Source organism: Leguminivora glycinivorella, chromosome 6 (genome assembly GCF_023078275.1).
Source record: "Leguminivora glycinivorella isolate SPB_JAAS2020 chromosome 6, LegGlyc_1.1, whole genome shotgun sequence".
Taxonomy (NCBI): Eukaryota; Metazoa; Arthropoda; class Insecta; order Lepidoptera; family Tortricidae; genus Leguminivora; species Leguminivora glycinivorella.
In genome coordinates, this window is record NC_062976.1 from 6,158,794 (window position 1) to 6,182,536 (window position 23,743).

Genomic DNA, 23,743 nt, shown 5'->3' on the forward strand with positions numbered 1-23,743 from the left:
ATATGTCTTAATTTTGTTAGTGTTCTCGTTTCTTCTTCAGATTCATCTAATGAATAGCCACTATAAGGGGCATTCCAGGAGAATGTCGCTTACGGCATGCAATTCTTCTAATACTTCAAAAGACACTCAGAAAGCGAAGTTGTGAACAACCTTTCATGACTTGGTTTTTAATAGTCATACTAGTTATGAAAAAAAAGCTGCACTTTTGGATGGAAGCAAGCCGCTTTGCATGGTGATAGTAGACATCATAGTAAACGATTTTTTCCGAGGATATCGAAATTTCATCCCTTAGGAAGCCGAGCGTAGCGAGGTGTTTTATGAAAATGAAAAAAATTCTATCTTTTTATTGTATCGTCCGATTTTGACAAAACGTATCTCAAATGAAAGGTATTGATTTGTGTAATTTAAAAAAAAATACAAAGAAAAAAAATTTGAAAGAAAAGTAAGAAAAAATAAAAAAAGTAAATTTACGTCTCGCACTGAATAACTTCAAAGAATGACAGACAAAATGTACAATGTCGATATACGAGTTTTTTTTAATCGAAGACAGATAAATTTTTAGTTGAAAACTGAAGACCGCATCGAAATCAGATTAGCATTTTTTAAGATACAAGTTGCCAAAGTTGGGAAAGATCGCTTTATATGGCCACTTTGAAATTCCTTTGCCAGAAAGTCAGAAATAATATGTTTTTCTGACACAGAAAAATACATAGTAACAGTACACATCAAAATAAAATTAAAAATTCCGAGGATATTATAATTTCATCCCTTAGAACGACGAGCGTAGCGAGGTCGGTTACGAAAACCGAAAAAAAAATCTCATTTTTTTGTACGTCGTATCCTCGGAACTTTTAATTTTATTTTGATGTGTACTGTTACTATGTATTTTTCTGTGTCAGAAAAACATATTATTTCTGACTTTCTGGCAAAGGAATTTCAAAGTGGCCATATAAAGCGATCTTTCCCAACTTTGGCAACTTGTATCTTAAAAAATGCTAATCTGATTTCGATGCGGTCTTCAGTTTTCAACTAAAAATTTATCTGTCTTCGATTAAAAAAAACTCGTATATCGACATTGTACATTTTGTCTGTCATTCTTTGAAGTTATTCAGTGCGAGACGTAAATTTACTTTATTTTTTCTTACTTTTCTTTCAAATTTTTTTTCTTTGTATTTTTTTTTAAATGTCTACTATCACCATGCAAAGCGGCTTGCTTCCATCCAAAAGTGCAGCTTTTGGCCAAAAATTCTCCATAACAAGTATGACTATAACAAATTGGCAATATTTTATAGAGCTTTACTCAGCTGCCACAAGGCAAAAGCATGTCGTCGGAATACCCCAATAACCACTTTGCCCCAATTCTATTTAAGTAGACGATCATTAATGATCCAAAGTATGGAGCATATCTACGTACCCACAGATACCTATGGACATATTGGCCCTTTGAGGTGTATGCGCGCGCCGCCCCCACCAGTCAGTAATAAATGTATTTCATCAGTAGGTCCCGTTACACACACGTCATCGAGCCAACAGCTGACTCCTTCTACTGGGAAGTACTTGGGGTGCGCAATGACAAACAACCGGTATGAATCGAAGCTAGTTTATTACTGACTAGTGGGGCGGCGCGGGCGCATTTAAAAAATACAAAAAAAAATATTTCATAATTAGATTTAGTTGCACTTACACAGCAGCAAATTTAATAACAGGGATGTTCATGAAAGTAACTACGTCAAGGTCTAAGTAACTATGTAATTTACCGGTATACCTTAATTTTCATAATATTAAGCGTACTGCAGACTAGAGACTATCGGATCTAGAACCGCTCCTACGTCTTTGAAGACTTCGTCCACAGTTCTCTCGGCGTTTATCTGCAAATATTAAAAAAAAATGGTAAAGAAGAAGGTTATTTAGGTACCTAAGTAATTCTTTATTTATCATTAAACTAACCGTCCCATATAAAGGAACACAATTTTATTTCCTTGTAAACACAATGTAAGACTGCCCTTCTCTTTGGCAATCCAAATGATTTTTCCAGAGAAAGTTTGATGTTTCACAGTCGATCAAAATAAAAATGTCTTATTCAGAACAATACAAGTCAACTGATGTAATTATAATGTACCTATTCCCACAATCAAATTACTCAAAGATTAACTGGAAGAGATCCCTAAAAGGGATAAGTTTGCCTTTGTACTTCACATATCAATATAAAACATTTTTAATGTGTTTTTGTACAATAACCTCCGGGACATCCCCAAGATAAATAGGAGGATAGGATAGAGGTTTGCCTTAGCACCTACCACTTACTAAATTCCCTTAGCACTTCCCAAAAAAAAATGTATAATAAAGGGTAAACTACTATTAATGTTCCAATTCAGAAAACTCATTAGCGCGTTTTAGAAATCACCGCTCGAGGTACAGCGCCATCTACCGTTACATTTAGTAATAATTTTGCATGTTCCCTACGGACAACTCGAACACTAACCGCCTTGAACTTATGAGGGTATTGAGCCAGCACGCGGTCATTGTTCTCGTAGAACGTCTTCAGCCTGATCTGGATAGCCTCCTCGGTGTCGTCGAACCGCCGTTCCTTGGCGTTGGCTGCGCGGTGCAGGATCCGCTGTCTCATCGTTTCTGGTGCCGCTTCGAAGTATAATATTGTCTGGAGAAGAAATCCAAACTTTAAGTCCGTTTTCACATTATCCGATTCGATATCGGATGTCGGAAGGGTTTTAATGGAAAAAGCCAAAATGGCGTCTGTAATGTATGGGATATCGCTCCGACATCAATGTGAAAACGCACTAAGGCTCACGCCACGCTCTCAAAACGCTGAATGTGTAAACGCTAAGCACTTACAGAAAAAAAAAATTAAGTAGAATAGATAGAAGTAGATATCAATATTGTTGGCTGTAGACCTTGCAAACCCCAACCAATATGACATGACCAAAAATGTTACACAATCGTATGGCTCACAAAAGAAGAGACTCGGTTGGAGCATATTGGACAATGGACATAGGTACGTTTTCCTTTTTAGCCAGGCTAAAACAGACACCTCCGCTCCTTTCAGAAGATATATGTAACGTGTATGAGATTTTTTTATACATACTAAGTTTTATAGTAAGTACTATTGCTAAGTACAAGCAGTCACTGTAGTCTATAGACGTCTGCAAATCTAAATCGATTATCAGCCAAAATTAAACCTGCCAAAACAAAGTCTGTGTGGATAGGGTCACAAAATGTTTCGCTTATATCCAAGACACTTATCATATCCATATACACACACAGACGACAGGAAATGTTAACTTTTTTAACACTCCATCGGTAGCAAACAAGCATACGGTCCGCCTGATGGAAAGCGCTCACCGTCACCTATGAACGCCTGCAACTCAAGGTGTCACGTACGCGTCCTTTATAGACGAATTTCTCATAATTACAGGGTGCGTAGCCGAATGGCACGAAACGAAACGAAACGCTCGTAGATCTATCTCTATCGCTCTTGCGTATTGACGCGACAGAGCCAGACTACATTTCGCGGCGTTTCGTTTTCGTTTCGCGACGCAGAAATGCCATTCGGCTACGGCACACTGAGAGAAAATACAACCAGTTTTCATGTTCGTTCAACAAGTTTTTTGGTTAAAATAGCGCCTACGTGCTCTTTGGTTCAAACAACAAGCTACTTGTCATTTGAATCGGCAATATAATTGAATCTGACACATATTGTTTTAAACATACGTTTGGCTGATTCAAATGGATAAACCGCAACAAGTCGAACTTGTTAAATTCACAATGCAAATTTCTCTCAGTGCACCAGGCAAGAAAAGGTAAGTATTTAATGTATTTGCCTAACTTACGCTTGCAGGTGCTATGGTCTTCTCAAATGCCTCGCCCTGACTCTTCTCTCGGGGATATCCATCGATGAGGAAGCCTTTGGAGGTAGCTTTGTTCTTCTCGATTGCTTGCTTGACCAGGCCTAGGACCACATCGTTGGGTACCAGTTCACCTGGAAGAACATTAGGTTTCACATATACGTAAACTAGCTTTTTTCAGCGGCTTCGCTACTAAAAGTAATCTTATTCATACGTTAAATTTTGGACACCCATTTCACTCCCTTAGATGTCAATTTTGAAAAATCCTTTCTTAGTGAACCTCTACACCATATAAGGAATCTACGTGCCAAATTTGAAATCTCTAGGACCAGCGGTTTCGGCTGTGCGTTGATATGTCAATCACTCAGTCAGTCAGTCAGTTTTTTCTTTTATATATTTAGATAAGGACAAACTGAGGGTACTTAACACGTTACGGTGCAGGCGACACATATGTATATATTCTCATACAAAATCATACCTACTGGCAGTAAAAAAAATTAATTGTTGAAAAAAAATTATGGCACCAGAATTTGTAGAGAATGTTAAAATTAAATAAGTTGAACACGATTAAGCATGGAAACTTACAATACAAATTTCTTAAGTCGGTGTAGTATCTAATAGAAAAACTTACCTTTATAACATCTAATCAGTCATGGTGTTTATTATTCAAGTTAAATGTGACTCAGGCCTGGGGGGTTACCATGACGTACTAAAGCCGTTCAGTTTAGGTTGAGAGAGAGGGACGGAGCTATGTAAATGCTATAGCTGTGTCCCTTTCTCTCATAAATCTCATAATTGTAGTAATATATAGAATACCTGAACAAACGCGATCTCATGTAGGCATATTTATACATAAATTGAATAATTTATTGCAACACTTATCGGTAAAATACAAGAAAAAGAAAGTAGTAATTTGCGGTGATTGGAATATTAACATTTTAATAGATAGTGTATTTAGCCAAGATCTGAAGAGTACACTTATTAACTTTAATTTTGTAATGCATATTAACACAGCAACGCGGCAGAATACTTGCCTGGACCAGATTGCGAGCAATATCAATAAGAAAAATGTGGTAGCTGAGACTCATAATCTTTGTCTATCTGACCATGACAAAGCGCAGACGCTAACTATTCACATGCGAAGGCCTGATAAATGTATTCGATGGTTTGAGTTCGTAAGGGATTATAGTTCTGAAAATATTTCAAAATTTTCTGAATGTATCTCTGCCTTATCATTTTCTGACATTCTGAGTACTTATGACTTTAATGAAGCCTTTTTGAAATTTTATGACCTTTTGCGCCTTTTCTATGACTTGTGTTTTCCTTTGATTAAAATAAAAACTAGTAATCGCCAAAATAAAACAAAATGGATAACAAAAGGAATAAAAAAGTCGTGTTACACGAAACGTAAGCTGTATATGAAATGTAGAACATCTTGTAATAAAAATGAAAATAAACGATTATTTAAATACTATGATAAAATTCTTAGAAAATAAGATGACATATACTGATCCCCAAGATATTTGTAATTTATTCAATAATTATTTTATCGAGTTAACGAGCTCTAACGTAGGTATAACACAAGTATCTCCTCAGGTAACATACAATCTGGAAAATCAAGTAAACTCTATGTTTTTGCAACCAGTTGATGAACCAGAGGTGTACAAATTAATTATGTCACTTAATAATAGTAGAGCTTGTGGCTATGATGGCATTATTACGAATATTTTAAAACTAAATGCAATAAGCCTTACCTATCCTTTAACACATATTATAAATTTGTCTTTTAGTCAAGGTATCTTCCCAGAACAATTAAAGTTATCGATTATTAAACCATTATTTAAAAAGGGCAATCGTACAGATCCCAACAACTATAGACCAATAACTTTAGTTCCAGTATTATCAAAATTATTTGAAAAAGCAATGTGTACAAGGTTAACGAGTTATTTTGAAAAGAAAAATATACTGAAACCAAATCAGTTCGGTTTTAGGAAAGGTCAATCAACTGAATTGGCTTGCTTTCACTTCATAAAGTATATATCGGAAGCGATAAACGACAAATTACCAATAACATCGGTTTTTCTTGATTTAAGTAAAGCTTTTGATACGGTTAATCATACTATTCTTTTGAGAAAGCTTGAAATATATGGAGTTAGAGGTTCTGTACTTACTTGGCTAAAAAGTTATCTAGCAGACAGAAAACAGTGTACAGAAATTCAAAGATTCGTCAGTCAGGGGAAAAGTATTGAGAAACAAAAGTTCCAGTCTGAATTTCGTGTAAATAGATGGGGAGTTCCTCAGGGCAGTAATTTGGGCCCGTTATTGTTTCTGATATATGTTAATGATCTTCCCCAAGCTACAACACAAAAGTGCATATTATTTGCAGACGATACTACACTCATGATTAAGGGGGAGAATGCCTTAACATATGAAGCTGAAATAAATAAAGCCTTGGCTGATATCAGTACTTGGACCAGCAATAATAATTTAAATATCAACCTGACAAAAACTGTATATACTCAATTTCATTCCTATCAAACCGATCCTGGCCAGCTTGACATCAAATATAATGACACAGTAATAGAAAAATCGGATAATGTTAAATTTTTAGGATTAAATATTGACAAAAACTTAAACTGGAAACGACACGTCGACGTAGTTTGTTCCAAACTTGACGGATTTGTATTTGCTCTAAGGAAACTTAGGAATACGGTATCTATAGAGGCTGCAACTACTGCGTATCATGGATATGTAGCGTCTGTACTTAATTATGGTCTTTTACTGTGGGGTAATTCCGTCGATATTGAGAAAGTGTTCGTTCGGCAGAAAAAATGTATTCGTGCTATAGCCAATGCCTGGATAATGGACACCTGTAAGCCACTGTTTGAAAAGTTTAATATATTGCCTTTACCTTGTATTTATATAAAAAAGGCGTGCCTGTTTGTAAAAAAACATCCTGAACTTTTTAGGAAGAGGTGTGATGTGTTGCCAGGAAATCAGAGAGCGCAATATAAAGACTTATTATATCAGCCTCCATCACATTCTACTATATACCACAGGAATGCATACAATATGTGTATAGTTATATTTAACAGCCTTCCAGATGAACTTAAGAAAATCGATTGTAAACAATTTAATAGTAAAATTACCAAATGGCTCTCCGAAAACTGCTTCTATAGTGTAAAGGAATTTTTAGAACATAAGTTATTAAACAAATAGTGTAATATTTGACATTGTGCAGATTTCTTGACATTTAACTTTTATATTTCATGTTCTATATATGTTGGTGAACTCTACAATTCTTAATCATTAATTCATTTAACGTCCATATTGTATATTATTTTAAATTTATAGACTAGTATTAATAATTTTCTGTCAATTCTATTTTTGTATCATACCATTAATAAGTGGATGCCTTTTTATTATGTAAAAAACCCACTGACTAAATTTAGTACTATTATTGTAAAATTGTGATCTTATATTGTTAACTATTTGCATGTCGTGTTTTCGACTGAATACTGAAACCTATAAAACTTGTTATCATCCTGTACCATACGTATTCTGGCAAATAAAGAAATTCTATTCTATTCTATTCTATTCTCAACCTAAACTGAACGTCTTTAGTACGTCATGGTAACCCCCCTGTTCTTTAAAAATATTGTGTACGTGTCTATGAAATTCAGAGTCACAAGTGAAATTTCAAATCCTGTAGTAGTTACTTTTAAATCATACTTATATTATTTTAACTCACCACGCTTAATGATCCCAGCAATATTCTTTCCGAGGTCAGAGCCGGTCTTCACTTCATCACGAAGCAGGTCTCCAGTGGAGAGATGCGTGAAGCCATACTTGGCTACAATCTTGTGGCATTGAGTACCCTTGCCGACCCCTGGGCCGCCGAGGATCCATACTATTGGCTTCTGGACTGGAGGCTAAGTGAAACATTGTAAATAAGTATAGAATAGACACAGGTACCGAAAAACTATAAGAGAAATTTTGGCCTGTGACGATGGCAAGAGCGATACAGACGCTGAAGATAGAAATAAGTACAGGTTTCTACCAGAAGGGCAGGGTAGGCTTTAAAGTCAGTCCCTCTGTTGGTCTATCTGTAAGCGGGGGTCTATCTCAAGAGTTTAATATTTCTCAGGTCGAAGCAGGTTTCAAGTGAAGAGATACTTGCCATACTTGGCCACGATGTTATGTGGCATTGAATGCCAGATTGTCTGCAAGAAGATTCTATCTTAAATAAACAGTTAAATTGTTCAAATTTTTGATTCAGGGGAGGTAGTTTGGGAGTTTAGCCCACCAGCGGTGTGCAATCGTGCCAGACAGCGGATGCTGCACAAATTGATCACACTCCGGAACCAATTGCAATTTGTTCACCAAGGAAGGTTAACAGCTCAATTACTGTGCCTTTGACTAGGCGGCTGGCGCTGGCCGTGAGCCTACAGCAGAACATGTTTTCTCTATGTCGTAAGTAAATTCGTAGTTAACGAGAATGCAACACGTCGAACGTGCTTCGCGGTAAGCTCTCTGGTTTTAAGGGTTCCGTACCTCAAAAAGGAAAAACGGAAGCCTTATAGGATCACTCGTGCGTCTGTCTGTCCGTCGTCACAGCCAATTTTCTCTGAAACTACTGAACCGATTAACTTGAAATTTGGCACGCATATGTAAACCTGTGACCCAAAAACGGACATGTAATTTAAATTAAGAAACTTTAATTATAGGGGCCACTCTAGAGGGGTAAAAGTAAAAATTAAAAATCAAAGTTTCTAGAACTATATTGTGTTACATATCAAATGAAAGAGGTTTTTATAAAGTATTTTAAAAATATTTTTTTAATAATTTTTTGTAAGGTGATTTTCAAGTTATTTAAGAAAATAGGCAAAAAATGACCATCCCCCCTTATCTCCGAAACTACTATGCGTAAAATTTTCAAAAAAATACACGTGATAGTTTTCAATCTATACATTACAGGAACCCTATTAGAAATCTACAGTAAAGCGTAAGTCGGACTTAAAAGAAAAAAACTCAAATTACGAATTTCACTCACTGCCGCTGCAAGGAGTTACCAAATTTCTTGAAATTGTTTGAGCGCGTTTGAATATTACATATAAACTCATTTCTGTTTCGTTTTGTTCAAAATATCGATTATACGCAAAAATGACTTAGGCTCCTACTAAAAAAGAGGCACTTAAGCCCTTCTTGTAGTGTACGGAACCCTTACAACGCGAGTAGAACTCGCACTTGGCCGGTTTTTTTTATCGATTGGCCAAAATTACCTACCAGATGCGAATGCGTAGCCATGTGACAGAAGATATTGCATCCAGGTGGTTCTTTAACTACTACTTCTTCGGACTTTACGGGTTGATTTAGCTTCTTGGGAGGCATTTTTTAAAGCTTTAAAATATTCGGAGATTTGGTTGGACCAGGGTTTGACAAATTGATCTTGATGGATGACTTTGAAGACCAAAGCAAAGAGATTATTATGCTACTCTTTATAGTCTTTGCCCTGAAGGTCCAACTAACCTTTTTTTCTCGTAATGAAACCAAGGAGGATGGAGTCGGCAAAATTAGAATTTTGACAAATTTGTCACCCTGTGACATTACTAATTATTTACGTGTATTTACATTTCAAATAGCCAAATCATTTTGTACAAAACATAAACCATATTGTTTGCTAATCTTTGATATATAAAATGCGTTAAAATAAATGACAATTATAATTTCTTTGTAAAAATGGCTGACCAAGACCCTTGCTGGCCTTGCGAAGAAGATGTAATCGAGAAACTGCCCCCTTGCCCCTTGCAATGCAGATCTGAGAAATGCAAGGCGTTCAAAAGAATCTCCTTGGAAGGTATACCAATAGTGTGGGTACTCGGAGGCCCGGGGTCGGGCAAGGGGACCCTGTGTACGAAGATCATAAGCAAGTATGGGTTTCTACTACTGTTGACAGATGAGTTGGTTCGAGAAGAGGTGAAATCGGGGTCGGTGCGAGGGAAGTGCCTGTCTAAGATTTTGGAGCGAAGTGAGTGAATTAATTAATATAACGTTAGCCAAGAAAGTTTTCAGAAAAAAACCGGAAAAGCTTATCGTAATTTTCCGCTTCCAGTCAATTTTCCTAAAAAAAATACTGAAACTTGTACTTTTAGGTAAGCACTGCTATGTATGCAAAATTTCTTTATGAAACCTTAATTACCTTTTAGATGACACAGCACCAAGCGATGTGATCATCGATCTGCTGAAAGACGCCATCTACAGAAACGCCAGAGTGGCTAAGGGATTTGTTCTTGATGGGTTCCCGAAGGAGAAGAGTCAAGCCGTCATGTTCGAGAAAAGAATTAGACCTTGTACAGTAAGTAACCTCTTTGTTTTGCAAAGAGCCTCTTTGTTTAGAGAGTCTTTGTTTTGGGAATACCCAATAAAGTTCACATAAAGATATTCGGAAATTATAGTTTGTAAAGCAATCGATGACATTAAATTTCCGAGAACGTTTCCAGCCTTTTTAGAATCTTTCTACAACTGGCACACGTGTATAAGGTACAGCGGGGCAAATCTCGATTGTAACTGATCCATTTTCTCCATTTTTACTATTAGGTTGCGTAAGTTGAGTTCCACATGATTGTATCCACTGAACACGGGTGCGATAGATAACCAGTCGACACTAATTAATAATATAAACATGGAAAAAACTGGATCAGTTGCATTTGGCCCCCAGACGAAATTGCCCCGCTGTGCCTTATTTTTAATATTCTGCAAGAGCACGTTGAAGTTAATCAACTTACGAAACAGTAGGGATATATTGTTTTTGACACTGTAGGTACGTAGGTACGGCACAAAGTAGGTGTTATTGGCGTTCAAAAATAAAATTCACATGAATTTTAATCGCGTTAAGATAAACTAATTGTTTCTTCTACCTAAAGAGTGCTAATTAACTATCTCCCATTTACCCTCTAGCTCCAAGCACACTCCTTACCAGTAACCACTTCATGACCCCTCAGGTAATCTTCTACCTGGAAGCAACATCAGATACCTTAACTCGTCGTCTGGTGAAGCGCGACGCCTCGCTGAATGAGCAAGCAGTCAGACAGAAGGTCAAGGCCACCTTTGAGCTGGACGAGCTACTGCTCGCCGCCTACTCCGATAAGGCGTTTAGAGTGAGTAGCTTGTGTCTCCTGGATACTTTAGACGCCAATGTAACTAATATGGAAGAGTAACAGCGGTCAGACATATGAAGGCCACTTTCGAACTGCTGCACGCCGCCTACTCCGATAAGGCGTTTAGAGTGAGTAGCTTGTGTCTCCTGGATACTTTAGACGCCAATGTAACTAATATGGCAGAGTAACAGCGGTCAGACAGAAGATGAAGGCCACCTTCGAACTGCTGCACGCCGCCTACTCCGATAATACGTTTAGAGTGAGTAGCTTGTGTCTCCTGGATACTTTAGACGCCAATTGTCACTCATATTGAAGAGTTACAGCGGTCAGCCAGAAGATGAAGGCCACCTTCGAACTGCTGCACGCCGCCTACTCCGATAATGCGTTTAGAGTGAGTAGCTTGTGTCGCCTGGATACTTTAGACGCAAATTGTCACTCATATTGAAGAGTTGCAGCGGTCAGACAGAAGATGACATGCGCGGATCCAGGGGGGGGGGTCATGGAGGTCATGACCCCCCCTGGAGCCTAAGTTGGCCATACAAATAGACCACGTGACCCCCCCTCTGGGGCCCCGGGCCTTTACCACGTGACCCCCCCCCCCACCCCTGGGCACGAAGCTGGATCAGCGCTTGGAAGATGAAGGCCACCTGCGAATTGCTGCACGCCGTCTACTCCGATAAGGCGTTTAGAGTGAGTAGCTTGTGTCTCCTGGATACTTAAGACGCCAATTGTCACTCATATGGAAGAGTTACAGCGGTCAGATAGAAGGAGACGCACACCTTCGATCTGGACGAGCTGCTAACTCGCCGCCTATTCCATTTAGAGTGAGTTGTCTGTCCTGGGACATAAATAGCGTTTCGTTATCGATTGTTCCCTTGTCTAGGCGTCAAATGCGGAATCGACAGCAAAACGCTGCGTCTCTCTCAATTTCCCATATTGATGATGTTAATCATCGCTCTTTCATAACAACGCAACGGCTTCGTTTGCTACAGAAGGTTAAGGATCCTCACATTCGGATCACCGAACAGACATCAGTCTGCGCAGCCACTCACAGGCTGTTTTCATATGCATATGTGCCGGTGATATTCATGACACTTCAAGTATACTTTTCTATTTTTCTGCAGATAAATGCTGAGAACGATGCAGATACGATGTTTAGAGAGCTGTCGGATCTCCTAGACTCCTTCATCTCTAACACGGGAACTGTCCTACCAAAATAAAGTAGTATAGTAGTTTTTTTTTAATTGTTGAATAATTTGCTGAAAATTTGTATTTTAGATTCCTGAATAAACTCCATTTATGGACAGCCGAAACTGCATCCAATTTATTTTTTATAGTGTTTATTGTTTTAGAATAGTTGGTAGATTCTGGCACAGGGGAGTCGAATAATAATTAATTATGGCGAGGGTGTGCATTGAACCCTGAATGATATAATGGAGTCTATCCTGAACGTAGTGAGGTTAAAGGGCCCACCGGGAAAACAGAAGTTCGCAAATTGCGTACTTTTTCTATACCACGTCGGTGGCAAACAGGTATACGGTCCGCCTGATGGAAAGGGGTCACCGTAACCTATGGATGCCTGCAGCTCAAGGGGTGTCACATGTGCGTTGCCAATCCATTAGAAACTTGTACACTCCTTTTTTGAAGAACCCCATACTGTAGTTCATCGGGAATACCTCGGCGTCCGTGGGAGGAAAATCCTCTGAAACCGCACCGTACACGACCATTTAGGTTGCAGTATGTCACTAGTTCCACAGTGAAGTAAGAGAAATAAATCTGGAAGGTAGAGCGAGTGGAGCGGCCGCTCTAGGTGCAAAAACTATGAGAGGGGCGCCAAATGACAAATGACCTCATCTGCGACTTTGGTAAAAAAAGGGAAAGTAGCTGTGTGTAAGTAAAACATGCAATAAAACACCATATAGAAAAACTCGTACAATAAATTATTTTAAAAACAATACAGTTCCGATACCCTAACTGGCTGCGACTTCTACTCGGGCGTCTTCCTGTCGCCCCCTGCCTTCCCTGTTCCTGCCTTCCCTGTTCCTGTCTTCCATGTTCCTGTCTCTCCTGGTTTTCCTGTGTCTCCTGTTGCGAGCTGGTTTCTCCTTCCTTGTCGGTAGTCTCCAGCATGTCCGACAGAATCTCTTCTAGAGTGGATGCTAGCGCTTTCGGGTTACTGGTACTGTCCAACTGGAATTTTTGAGAGCAGTATTAATGGTTATCCAGAAAGAGATTGTGCTTCAAGTGACGTTCAAATTCAGGAAAATTGCGGAAGCTCCATAAGAACTTCGGGTCGCCCTCCAATTTAGGGAAATGGAGGGTTAGAAAGAGACAAAAAGTAGTCTATGTCACATTCCATCCCTTTAACTATCTCCACTTAAAAAACCACGTCAATTCGTCTCTCCGTTTTTCCGTGAAAGACGGACAAACAAACAGACGCACACACTTCCCATTTATAATATTAGTACGGATTCATGTGTACCTAAAGCCACTGAAAAGTTTTATGAACATTACTCGTATTTGCAAGTTTCCTTCTGTTTGACGAATTGCTATGTATGACGTGTGGCAGAAATTATCCGTCTTAGGGCCAGTTGCATCAACCACATTTGACTTGACAAACACACCATCGTCACGCAGCAGATGTCTATGGAACTTCCCATACAACAAAATTTATCGAACGCTTTAATGGTCACAGACGGTTTGATTCAACCGGCCCTTAAAGGCTTCCTTCATTAATTTTGATGAGATATTGACTATCATAACTCCTATCTTACCGCAGCTGCTCTCCCCGGACCCCAGACACACTCAAGTTTGTTCGCCACTTATCCGACTATCTGCCTACAACGTTTTTCCATGACCCGCCTGTATGCTACGATCACGCGTTACACTTCCTCACTCATTAATTATTTATTTATTTAATCGTATGGCAATAAATATTCAAATCAAAGAGCTTTAAAATTGATCAATAAATCTAGTAATAAAGAACTCCAGAGAATTAATCCACTTTATAGCTTCGTCTTTTGTATATTAATTAAAACCTCTATTCTCACATTTCCCACCTCATCATCATCCTTGTGTTATCTCGGCATTTGCCACGGCTCATTTGCTCGAGAATTAAGCCTTTATAGGGGTTCTCTATTCTCACACAACTAATCCGAACATTTGGCGTAGGCACAAGTTTTACGAAAGCGATTGCCATCTGACCTTCCAACCTGATGGGTAACTAGGCCTTATTGGAAAATAGTCCTGTTTTCTCACGACGTTTTCCTTCACCAATGTCAAATATCAAATGACATTTTGCACAGAAGTTCCAAAAAACTCATTGGTACGAGCCGGGGTCCGACCCCACGACCTCCGAATTGAAAGTCGCGCGCTCTTACCGCTAGGCCACCAGCGCTTCATACAAAATCTCTCACATTTCTCACCAACAAGCCTCATTTACAGCGTTACAGTATGGTACAGTCAACGGCATAAATAAGTGATGATTTTTATACGCTTTAAATCGTTTGAGAATTTCGTATTACATTTCAGACACGACGTTAAAGTGACAAGGTACAGAAATCATCACTTATTTATGCCGGTGACTGTAACATCTCGGACAGTGGCGATCAAATATATGGAAGAGGCGCGTTCCTAGCACACAGTCTAAGCTCGTGTAGGTGAACACTTACTATGCTTGTACTAGTGAAATATGACAGGTCGTCTGTTCGCGTTTTTGACAGGTGGTACCTGTGAGGTAACCGAGAGGGGGTGTGCAGCGGTTTTCAGCGGGGAGCGGGAGTGGCCATACTGTACGATAGTATTCTTTATTATACTGTGGTATGGTCTTACCGTAACAATGTGTCCTCCAAGCCTCTTGTGTACGCTCTTGACTTTCTGTGCCGCTTCTCTGACTATCTGCCTCGCGGAGTTTATGTCTGACTCTGGTCTGCCCAGTTCAGAGAGCTTGGCCTGAAGTCGGGTCGCTGCCACCTGTCAACAAAGGAAAACTTTTGCTCAAATAGTTATTTGTTTTACATTGATACCCGAGCTAGCGGAAGATTCCAATATTAAAAAGTGGAATATTGAGCGTTGCGAGAGAATATTGAAACCTCAAAGCACGAAGGTAAACTAACTTTGCTACCGAGTGAAACACAAAATTTTCACCACACCAACACGAACAAAATACCGACTATAAAACATCAAACTAAATCAAATCCATCGATTTATTCAATATTTATTATGCAAAATCATCATTTATAAGTAAATTCTAGCCAGCTTTTAAGACAGCAAGTTAAAATTTGTATGAAATACTTTGCACTCTTGTGGATAAAATGCAATTTTGCTATCTGTTTTCGAATAGAAAAGTAAGTCTTTACCAGTTGGTGTGGTGAAAAAGTATTTTCCCCTCACTAGCTCGGAAACACGTGTTTTGTCCTTTAATACCAGCGGGTAAAAACGCATTTTATCCACTAGTGGGTAAAGTAATTTGACCTTGAATAAAGTCAAATTAACTGCTTTAAAATTGATACAAGTAGGTGAATCTAGTAATAAAGATGATTTACCACCTGTTGAACTACTGGAAGCAGTGATAAGCGCATTTTTTTGCGTTGTAGTTTCCTCGCTATAGGAGGGGAAAAGTTTTGTGTTACACTCGGGTGCAAATGTATTTTACTTCTCGTGTGTTAAAAAACTCGAAAGTTCAGGATTCTATTCTCGAACCACTCGCTTCGCTTGTGGTTCAACTATAGAATCCTTTCACTTGCTCGTTTTTCAATTCCACACTCGGCGTTAAAATACAACTTTGCCCCCTTGTATAACAAATAACTATTAAAAAGTAGAGTTAAGAAGTACAATACTCATGAGTACCTACATTGTCATAACGCCGCGAAGCTCACGTTATTCTTATCTGGAGATTTAAGATATCCGATGATTGCCAACATGCCAACCATCATCATTTTCCGCCTACAACTTCTCTGCTTTGCCTAAAGGTTGACTGGTAGAGAATGCCTTATGGCATTAAGTTCGCCTATTGTACATTGTGTTTCTTTGTTCAATAAAGATTAAATAAATAAATAAATAAATTTTAGACTGTACCTGTTTTCGACCAATGTCTATATCTACATAATATATGGTCCAACTTAAATGACAGCAGCAGAGCTCTCGGGCAAGCCCACCCGGATAAAACCTACACGCGCTTTGTTTGCTTAAACAAAGATGGGGATGGCAAGATCTTCCTTCATCATGGGCACTGGCATGATTCAACTGATATTGAACAAAGTGGAACAAGTACCTCATTATCAACTTCCAGGGCGACGATCTTCTCCGGCCATTTCACTTGGCGATGGAACATGCTGGACATGCGGGAGCTCTTGGGGAAGCTAACCAGGATGAAGCCCTTACAGTCTTGCTGCTGCAGCATTTCCTCCTTGATCAGGTCTACCGTCAGTTGCTGCGGGCATACAAAATCGATGTAAACATTTGGAGCAATACATGGCAAGTAGGATACCGCATGAACTGGACTTTATAACAAAAATATTTTTTCAAAAATGTATTCGTAGACATGTTATTATTTTCTGTCTGCCCCAGAACCTCTTCTTCGCGCCCGGTTCTAGACTCATCATTTTCGATTAGATCAGGGGCCCGTTTTTCGAAAGGTATTGTATTACAAGTGCGCGAACCGGCCTCTAGCTGTGTCCTCGGCCTCAGCTCGCACCAGGTCTCTAGGCCTGATCATGGTGTAACCACTTGATGCAAAGTTAGCTTAAACTTATACAAACCTTGCACTTCTGGACTGAGCCTTTAGCAATTTAAAAAAATCCTTATTACCTCAGGAACCTCATCCTGTGCGTTCAACCGGCCTTTAGCTGTGTCTTTCTCGGCCTTAGCTCGCACCTGGTCTCCAGGCCTGATCATGGTACACCAGAACCACCACTTGTGTGTGTGGTACACCACTTGGTGCAGAATTAGCAACTTGACATACCTTGAACTTCTGGACTGGGCCTTTAGCAATTTCAAAAAATCCTTATTACCTCAGGAACCCCATCCTGTGCGTTCAGCCGGTCAGCTATCAACCGGCCTCTAACTGTATCCTTCTCGGCCTCAGCCCGCACCAGGTCTCCAGGCCTGATCATGGTGTAACCACTTGATGCAGAGTTAGCAACTTGTACAAACCTTGAACTTCTGGACTGGGCCTTTAGCAATTTAAAAAATCCTTATTACCTCAGGAACCTCATCCTGTGCTTTCAGACAGTCAGCTATCAACCGGCCTCTAGCTGTGTCCTTCTCAGCCTCAGCCCGCACCAGGTCTCCAGGCCTGATCATGGTATAACCACTTTGTGCAGAATTAGCAACTTGTACATACCTTGAACTTCTGGACTGAACCTTTAGCAATTTAAAAAATTCCTTATTACCTCAGGAACCTCATCCTGTACGTTCAGCCGGTCAGCTATCAACCGGCCTCTAATTGTATCCTTCTCGGCCTCAGCCCGCACCAGGTCTCCAGGCCTGATCATGGTGTAACCACTTGATGCAGAGTTAGCAACTTGTACAAACCTTGAACTTCTGGACTGAGCCTTTAGCAATTTAAAAAAATCCTTATTACCTCAGGAACCTTATCCTGTGCGTTTGGCTGATCAGCTATCAACCGGCCTCTAGCTGTGTCCTTCTCGGCCTCAGCCCGCACCAGGTCTCCAGGCCTGATCATGGTGTAACCACTTGGTGCAGAATTAGCAACTTGTACATACCTTGAACTTCTGGACTGAACCTTTATCAATTTAAAAAAATCCTTATTACCTCAGAAACCTCATCCTGTGCGTTCAGCCTGTCAGCTATCAACCGACCTCTAGCTGTGTCCTTCTCAGCCTCAGCCCGCACCAGGTCTCCAGGCCTGATCATGGTATAACCACTTTATGCAGAATTAGCAACTTGTACATACCTTGAACTTCTGGACTGAACCTTTAGCAATTTAAAAAATTCCTTATTACCTCAGGAACCTCATCCTATGCGTTCAGCCGGTCAGCTATCAACCGGCCTCTAGCTGTGTCCTTCTCGGCCCCAGCCCGCACCAGATCTCCAGGCCTGATCATGGTATAACCACTTTATGCAGAATTAGCAAATTGTACATACCTTGAACTTCTGGACTGAACCTTTAGCAATTTAAAAAATACCTTATTACCTCAGGAACCTCATCCTGTGCGTTCAGCCGGTCAGCTATCAACCGGCCTCTAATTGTATCCTTCTCGGCCTCAGCCCGCACCAGGTCTCCAGGCCTGATCATGGTGTAACCACTTGATGCAGAGTTAGCAACTTGTACAAACCTTGAACTTCTGGACTGAGCCTTTAGCAATTTAAAAAAATCCTTATTACCTCAGGAACCTTATCCTGTGCGTTTAGCTGATCAGCTATCAACCGGCCTCTAGCTGTGTCCTTCTCGGCCTCAGCCCGCACCAGGTCTCCAGGCCTGATCATGGTGTAACCACTTGGTGGGTGAATTTCAACAGGTTCCAAATTTGACTAATTTTGGTGGTATTTTTTTTAGTTTATGTCTAAATTATGTATGGATTATACGTAACTAGTCCCAATGTATATTGTGTAGTAATGCCCCCGTAATACACATAGTATTTTTGGAGATATTATGGTTTTAATAATTTGGTTGCCACCAAAATTGCGTACACCCACCAAAATTAGGTTTACTGGCCACCAAAATTGTTCATTCACGCCAAAATTAGATATTTCTGCACATTAGTAGTATATTTATATTTAATCAGTTATAAAATGAAACAAAGACAGATGTTTTATGATCCGTTTTATTATAGTGATTATCTGATTATAACAAACTCGCTAAAATCGATGTGTAGGTATGAGACTATACTAGAAATAAACTATAATTTCACTGTTTGTAATAGAAAATAATTCACTTTTAGAATGGCTAACCAAAAAAAGAAACAATCGAGAGAGGAGGTCCTTGAAAAGAAGAAACTTGCTGAGCGGAAACGAAAAAGGAGAATTATGAGTGATCCCGAGAAAGCAGCAGATTTGCGAAGAAAAGAAAGGGATCGGTATCATCGTTAAAAAGCCCAAGGTAAGATTTTACCTCTAAGCAGCATGCAGCCTCGTGAAAGACGAAGAAAAAGGAATAGACAGAATTTCAGAGCATATTATAAAAGAAAAAAAAAGGAAGGCTTTGTAATGAGCACAAGTATTAGCACCAGCAAGTGGGATTCCCACTTCGCCCTCGCCCCGCCTGGTCCTTCTACGCCACAAAATCCTTGTCTCAGTCGCTCTCGTTCTCCGAGTCCTGAGCTTGACACAAACATCTCACGTCGGCTACACTCCCAAGCTGTCCATCGCAATGTGTCCAATAACCCATAGTTTCTGTGTTGTCAAATTCTTTATAGTCCATAATTTTATTTTTGCAGTTCAAACATTTTCATTGCAAGTTACAGTAATGACCTCACAACACAAACTTTTCGTAACGTGAATAGTAGGTACTGCTTTTATTGATGATATTTTTCATTTTATAACGTAGTATAAAAAAAATAATTCGAAGGTATCAAAGAACTAAAGCATCACAAATGTATACACTGCGAGAAAGAAGAAGACTTTGATTAAAGAAAAAGAGACTCAAAAAAACAAAAAAGATATCTGAATGCGTCAATAAAAAAATTACACCAAAGTTATTTAAAATCAGGCTATCCTCCAGTCAGTTAGGTACGTAACTTTCGCTAGAATGAAACCCTTTTGGGTTGTAAAAGCAGAACTGACTAATCTTTACACCTGTCTATGTCAAATACATGCGAACATGGAGTTGTTAGAATCCGCATTAAAAATGAAAATTATCATCAATAAAAGCAGTACCTACTAGACACAAAAGTTTTTTTTTTTTTTTTTATTATTATAAACTGGCCAGTGATTGACCTTAGTCGCACCTGATGGAAAGTGACGACAAGGCCGAGGTTGTAGCTCACTGGTTCAGTAACAGCCTATTCACTCTTGACTTGAATTCACCCAGATTGTATTTGCCCGGGAATACAGTTTGTGTTGTGAGGTCATTACTGTAACTTGCAACGAATATGTTTGAACTGCAAAAATAAAATTATGGACTATAAAGAATTTGACAATACAGAAACTATGGGTTATTGGACACATTGCGATGGACAGCTTGGGAGCGTAGTCGACGTGAGATGTTTGTGTCAAGCTCAGGACTCGGAGAACGAGAGCGACTGAGACAAGGATTTTGTGGCGTAGAAGGACCAGGCAGGGGCGAAGTGGGAATCCCACTTGCTGGTGCTAATACTTGTGCTCATTACGAAGCCTTCCTTTTTGTCTTTTATAATATGCTCTGAAATTCTGTCTATTCCTTTTTCTTCGTCTTTCACGAGGCTGCATGCTGCTTAGAGGTCAAATCTTACCTTGGGCTTTTTAACGATGATACCGTTCCCCTTCTTTTCTTCGCAAATCTGCTGCTTTCTCGGGATTACTCATAATTCTCCTTATTCGTTTCCGCTCAGCAAGTTTCTTCTTTTCAAGGACCTCCTCTCTAGATTGTTTCTTTTTTTGGTTAGCCATTCTAAAAATGAATTATTTTCTATTACAAAAAGTGAAATTATAGTTTATTTTAAAGTTTTTCGTTGTTACTGGTATTTAATCAACTTAGTCAATTATTATTGTAAACTAAAAGTATAAATATATGACAGCATATAAATAAAATACTTCGTTTTAGCTCAGGATACTCGTAAGTATCAATTTTGGTGGCATTAAGCAATTTTGGTGGCTTTCCAATTACCACCAAAACCACCAAAATTGATGCACCAAAATTAGAACCATTGCATAATAAATTTTTTTAAAATAAACTATTTCATTCACGTCACTTTCAAGTTTATTACTTTTTAAAGAAACCATAAACATGCTTTAAAAACAGTTTACGTAAACATAACTACTTGTTTGTCATTAGATATACCACCAAAATTGCATGAAAAAATATTTTAATACACCAAAATTAGGTACTTACGTGTTTGCTGGTCAGATCCAGTGACGTACGACACGTACGTCATAGTTCAGGGCAAGAACAGAACTAAACTAACAGGCTACTACACGTTTCTAAGCCTTGTTGCATTTCGTTCGACCATAAAGTCATTTTCAATGTTTACCACCAAAATTTACAAATTTACCCGGACAACTATTAATGCTTGGTTTAAAGTATCCAATTATGGACAATTCCTTACTATTATTCTGGTGCAGAATTAGCAACTTGTACATACCTTGAACTTCTGGACTGAACCTTTATCAATTTAAAAAAATCCTTATTACCTCAGAAACCTCATCCTGTGCGTTCAGCCTGTCAGCTATCAACCGACCTCTAGCTGTGTCTTTCTCAGCCTCAGCCCGCACCAGGTCTCCAGGCCTGATCATGGTATAACCACTTTATGCAGAATTAGCAACTTGTACATACCTTGAACTTCTGGACTGAACCTTTAGCAATTTAAAAAATTCCTTATTACCTCAGGAACCTCATCCTGTGCATTCAGCCGGTCAGCTATCAACCGGCCTCTAGCTGTGTCCTTCTCAGCCTCAGCCCGCACCAGATCTCCAGGCCTGATCATGGTGTAACCACTTGGTGCAGAATTAGCAACTTGTACATACCTTGAACTTCTGGACTGAACCTTTAGCAATTTAAAAAATTCCTTATTACCTCAGGAACCTCATCCTGTGCGTTCAGCCGGTCAGCTATCAACCGGCCTCTAGCTGTGTCCTTCTCGGCCTCAGCCCGCACCAGATCTCCAGGCCTGATCATGGTTTAACCACTTTATGCAGAATTAGCAACTTGTACATACCTTGAACTTCTGGACTGAACCTTTAGCAATTTAAAAAATTCCTTATTACCTCAGGAACCTCATCCTGTGCGTTCAGCCGGTCAGCTATCAACCGGCCTCTAGCTGTGTCCTTCTCAGCCTCAGCTCGCACCAGATCTCCAGGCCTGATCATGGTGTAACCACTTGATGCAGAGTTAGCAACTTGTACAAACCTTGAACTTCTGGACTGGGCCTTTAGAAATTTAAAAAATTCCTTATTACCTCAGGAACCTTATCCTGTGCGTTTAGCTGATCAGCTATCAACCGGCCTCTAGCTGTGTCCTTCTCGGCCTCAGCCCGCACCAGGTCTCCAGGCCTGATTATGGTGTACATAACCACTAGATGCAGAGTTAGCAACTTGTACAAACCTTGAACTTCTGGACTGGGCCTTTTGCAATTTAAAAAAATCCTTATTACCTCAGGAACCTCATCCTGTGCGTTCAGCCGGTCAGCTATCAACCGGCCTCTAGCTGTGTCCTTCTCGGCCTCAGCCCGCACCAGATCTCCAGGCCTGATCATGGTGTAACCACTTGATGCAGAGTTAGCAACTTGTACAAAATCTTGAACTTCTGGACTGGGCCTTTAGCAATTTAAAAAATTCCTTATTACCTCAGGAACCTCATCCTGTGCGTTCAGCCTATCAGCTATCAACCGGCCTCTAGCTGTGTCCTTTTCGGCCTCAGCCCGCACCAGGTCTCCAGGCCTGATCATGGTGTACCCGGTGATGTTGGAAATGGTTTCCGCCACAGTCTGGTTCCCGGCGCCGGGGACGCCGTTCACGAAGATCACTGGAAGGTTTCTGATCGGCGTCATGTCGTATATGCCTTCGTCCTATAAGTATGGGGGTTGTAAATGTAACCAATTTCTTTGTTTGATAAGTTCAGCAAAGTGGAGGTAATTCCAGATCTACAAGCACTAACAGACTACCGCACTGCACCAAGTTCAATGCAAGGTCACCCATATGTAAGAACGAGTGCGGTGCGACGACTCCGTTATGACCATAAAGCAGAACCCAATCGGGGAAGTACCTCATCCACCTTACAGAAAATAAATAACGTAATTACTCATAGTTTTGTTATAAGTTACATTCGTGTATACCTACACACATTTTCGTTATGTTTGTTCAGTTTGAAATACTTGACATACAGTGATGGCCTACAGATTTGAACAGCCCGATTACCACCACACAAGAGTCGTTCTCAGTTTAACGAAATAGCAGCACAATAGCCGATATGTTGAAATGCGAAAAAATAGTTCAGGTGCAAAATATAGGGCGGCTCACGAGTGGGATTGGCCTGACCACTAAATGGATGTCACATACCTACAGAATATAACTAGGTGTACTCTAACAGCTGGTCGTAACAAATGTCATTAACTCATATTCACCGGAAAAACACCAAAACATACCTCATTCTCATTCTTTGAATATAAACAGCCCATTATGGCTACAAACTACCGAGTACAATTGTAAACTAATAATAATTAATATTCAATAAAGTTTTTGAAATATAATGACATTGCCAATACAGTTGACACGATTTTGAAAAGGAAACGTCTAGATTAGTGACGGTTTTCGAATTATGGCGGTCACTGGCCAGTGAAAACATTCGCGCATTCTGACCTCCTTTTATGATGTTTCATTTATTGGGCTGTGAACAAAGAGTAGTATAATAAATATGGCTGTGAAACGTGGGAAAGTGGGCCAAAATAACAAGAGTAGGTTCCAACGAATATAATACTTACTTATTAGGGTATACGGCGCCCACGGGCAACTATGAAAAGTATGGTCTCATAGACATTTTTAAATACGCGCCTTTTTCTAGGCACTTGTTTTTGTTTTTTGCGACGTCTGTAAAAGCCTAAAGCCAAATTGTTAAATTGTTTGAACTGT

The 23,743-nt window shown here is 39.6% G+C and overlaps 3 protein-coding genes across 3 annotated transcripts; 1 reads left to right on the forward strand and 2 right to left on the reverse strand.

The window, feature by feature from the left end:
• Positions 1 to 1,700: 1,700 nt before the first annotated feature.
• Positions 1,701 to 9,277, reverse strand: LOC125227532 (adenylate kinase isoenzyme 1-like). Its single transcript, XM_048131868.1, has 5 exons — positions 9,150 to 9,277; positions 7,615 to 7,795; positions 3,849 to 3,997; positions 2,483 to 2,659; positions 1,701 to 1,868 (listed from the first exon to the last, which is right to left on the reverse strand). Exons 1-5 carry the CDS (start codon positions 9,252 to 9,254, stop codon positions 1,782 to 1,784), a joined length of 699 nt encoding a protein of 232 aa, XP_047987825.1. The 5' UTR covers positions 9,255 to 9,277; the 3' UTR covers positions 1,701 to 1,781.
• Positions 9,278 to 9,409: 132 nt separating this feature from the next.
• Positions 9,410 to 12,330, forward strand: LOC125227533 (adenylate kinase isoenzyme 1-like). The gene is made up of 4 exons (XM_048131869.1): positions 9,410 to 9,891; positions 10,070 to 10,218; positions 10,865 to 11,020; positions 12,145 to 12,330. Exons 1-4 carry the CDS (start codon positions 9,603 to 9,605, stop codon positions 12,238 to 12,240), a joined length of 690 nt encoding a protein of 229 aa, XP_047987826.1. The 5' UTR covers positions 9,410 to 9,602; the 3' UTR covers positions 12,241 to 12,330.
• On the reverse strand, positions 12,318 to 23,384 carry LOC125226964 (adenylate kinase isoenzyme 1-like). The gene is made up of 6 exons (XM_048131151.1): positions 23,260 to 23,384; positions 22,462 to 22,683; positions 16,293 to 16,451; positions 14,852 to 14,992; positions 13,038 to 13,210; positions 12,318 to 12,333 (listed from the first exon to the last, which is right to left on the reverse strand). The coding sequence occupies exons 1-6, from the start codon at positions 23,290 to 23,292 to the stop codon at positions 12,318 to 12,320; spliced, it is 744 nt and encodes a 247-aa protein (XP_047987108.1). The 5' UTR covers positions 23,293 to 23,384.
• Between the last annotated feature and the right edge of the window lie 359 nt (positions 23,385 to 23,743).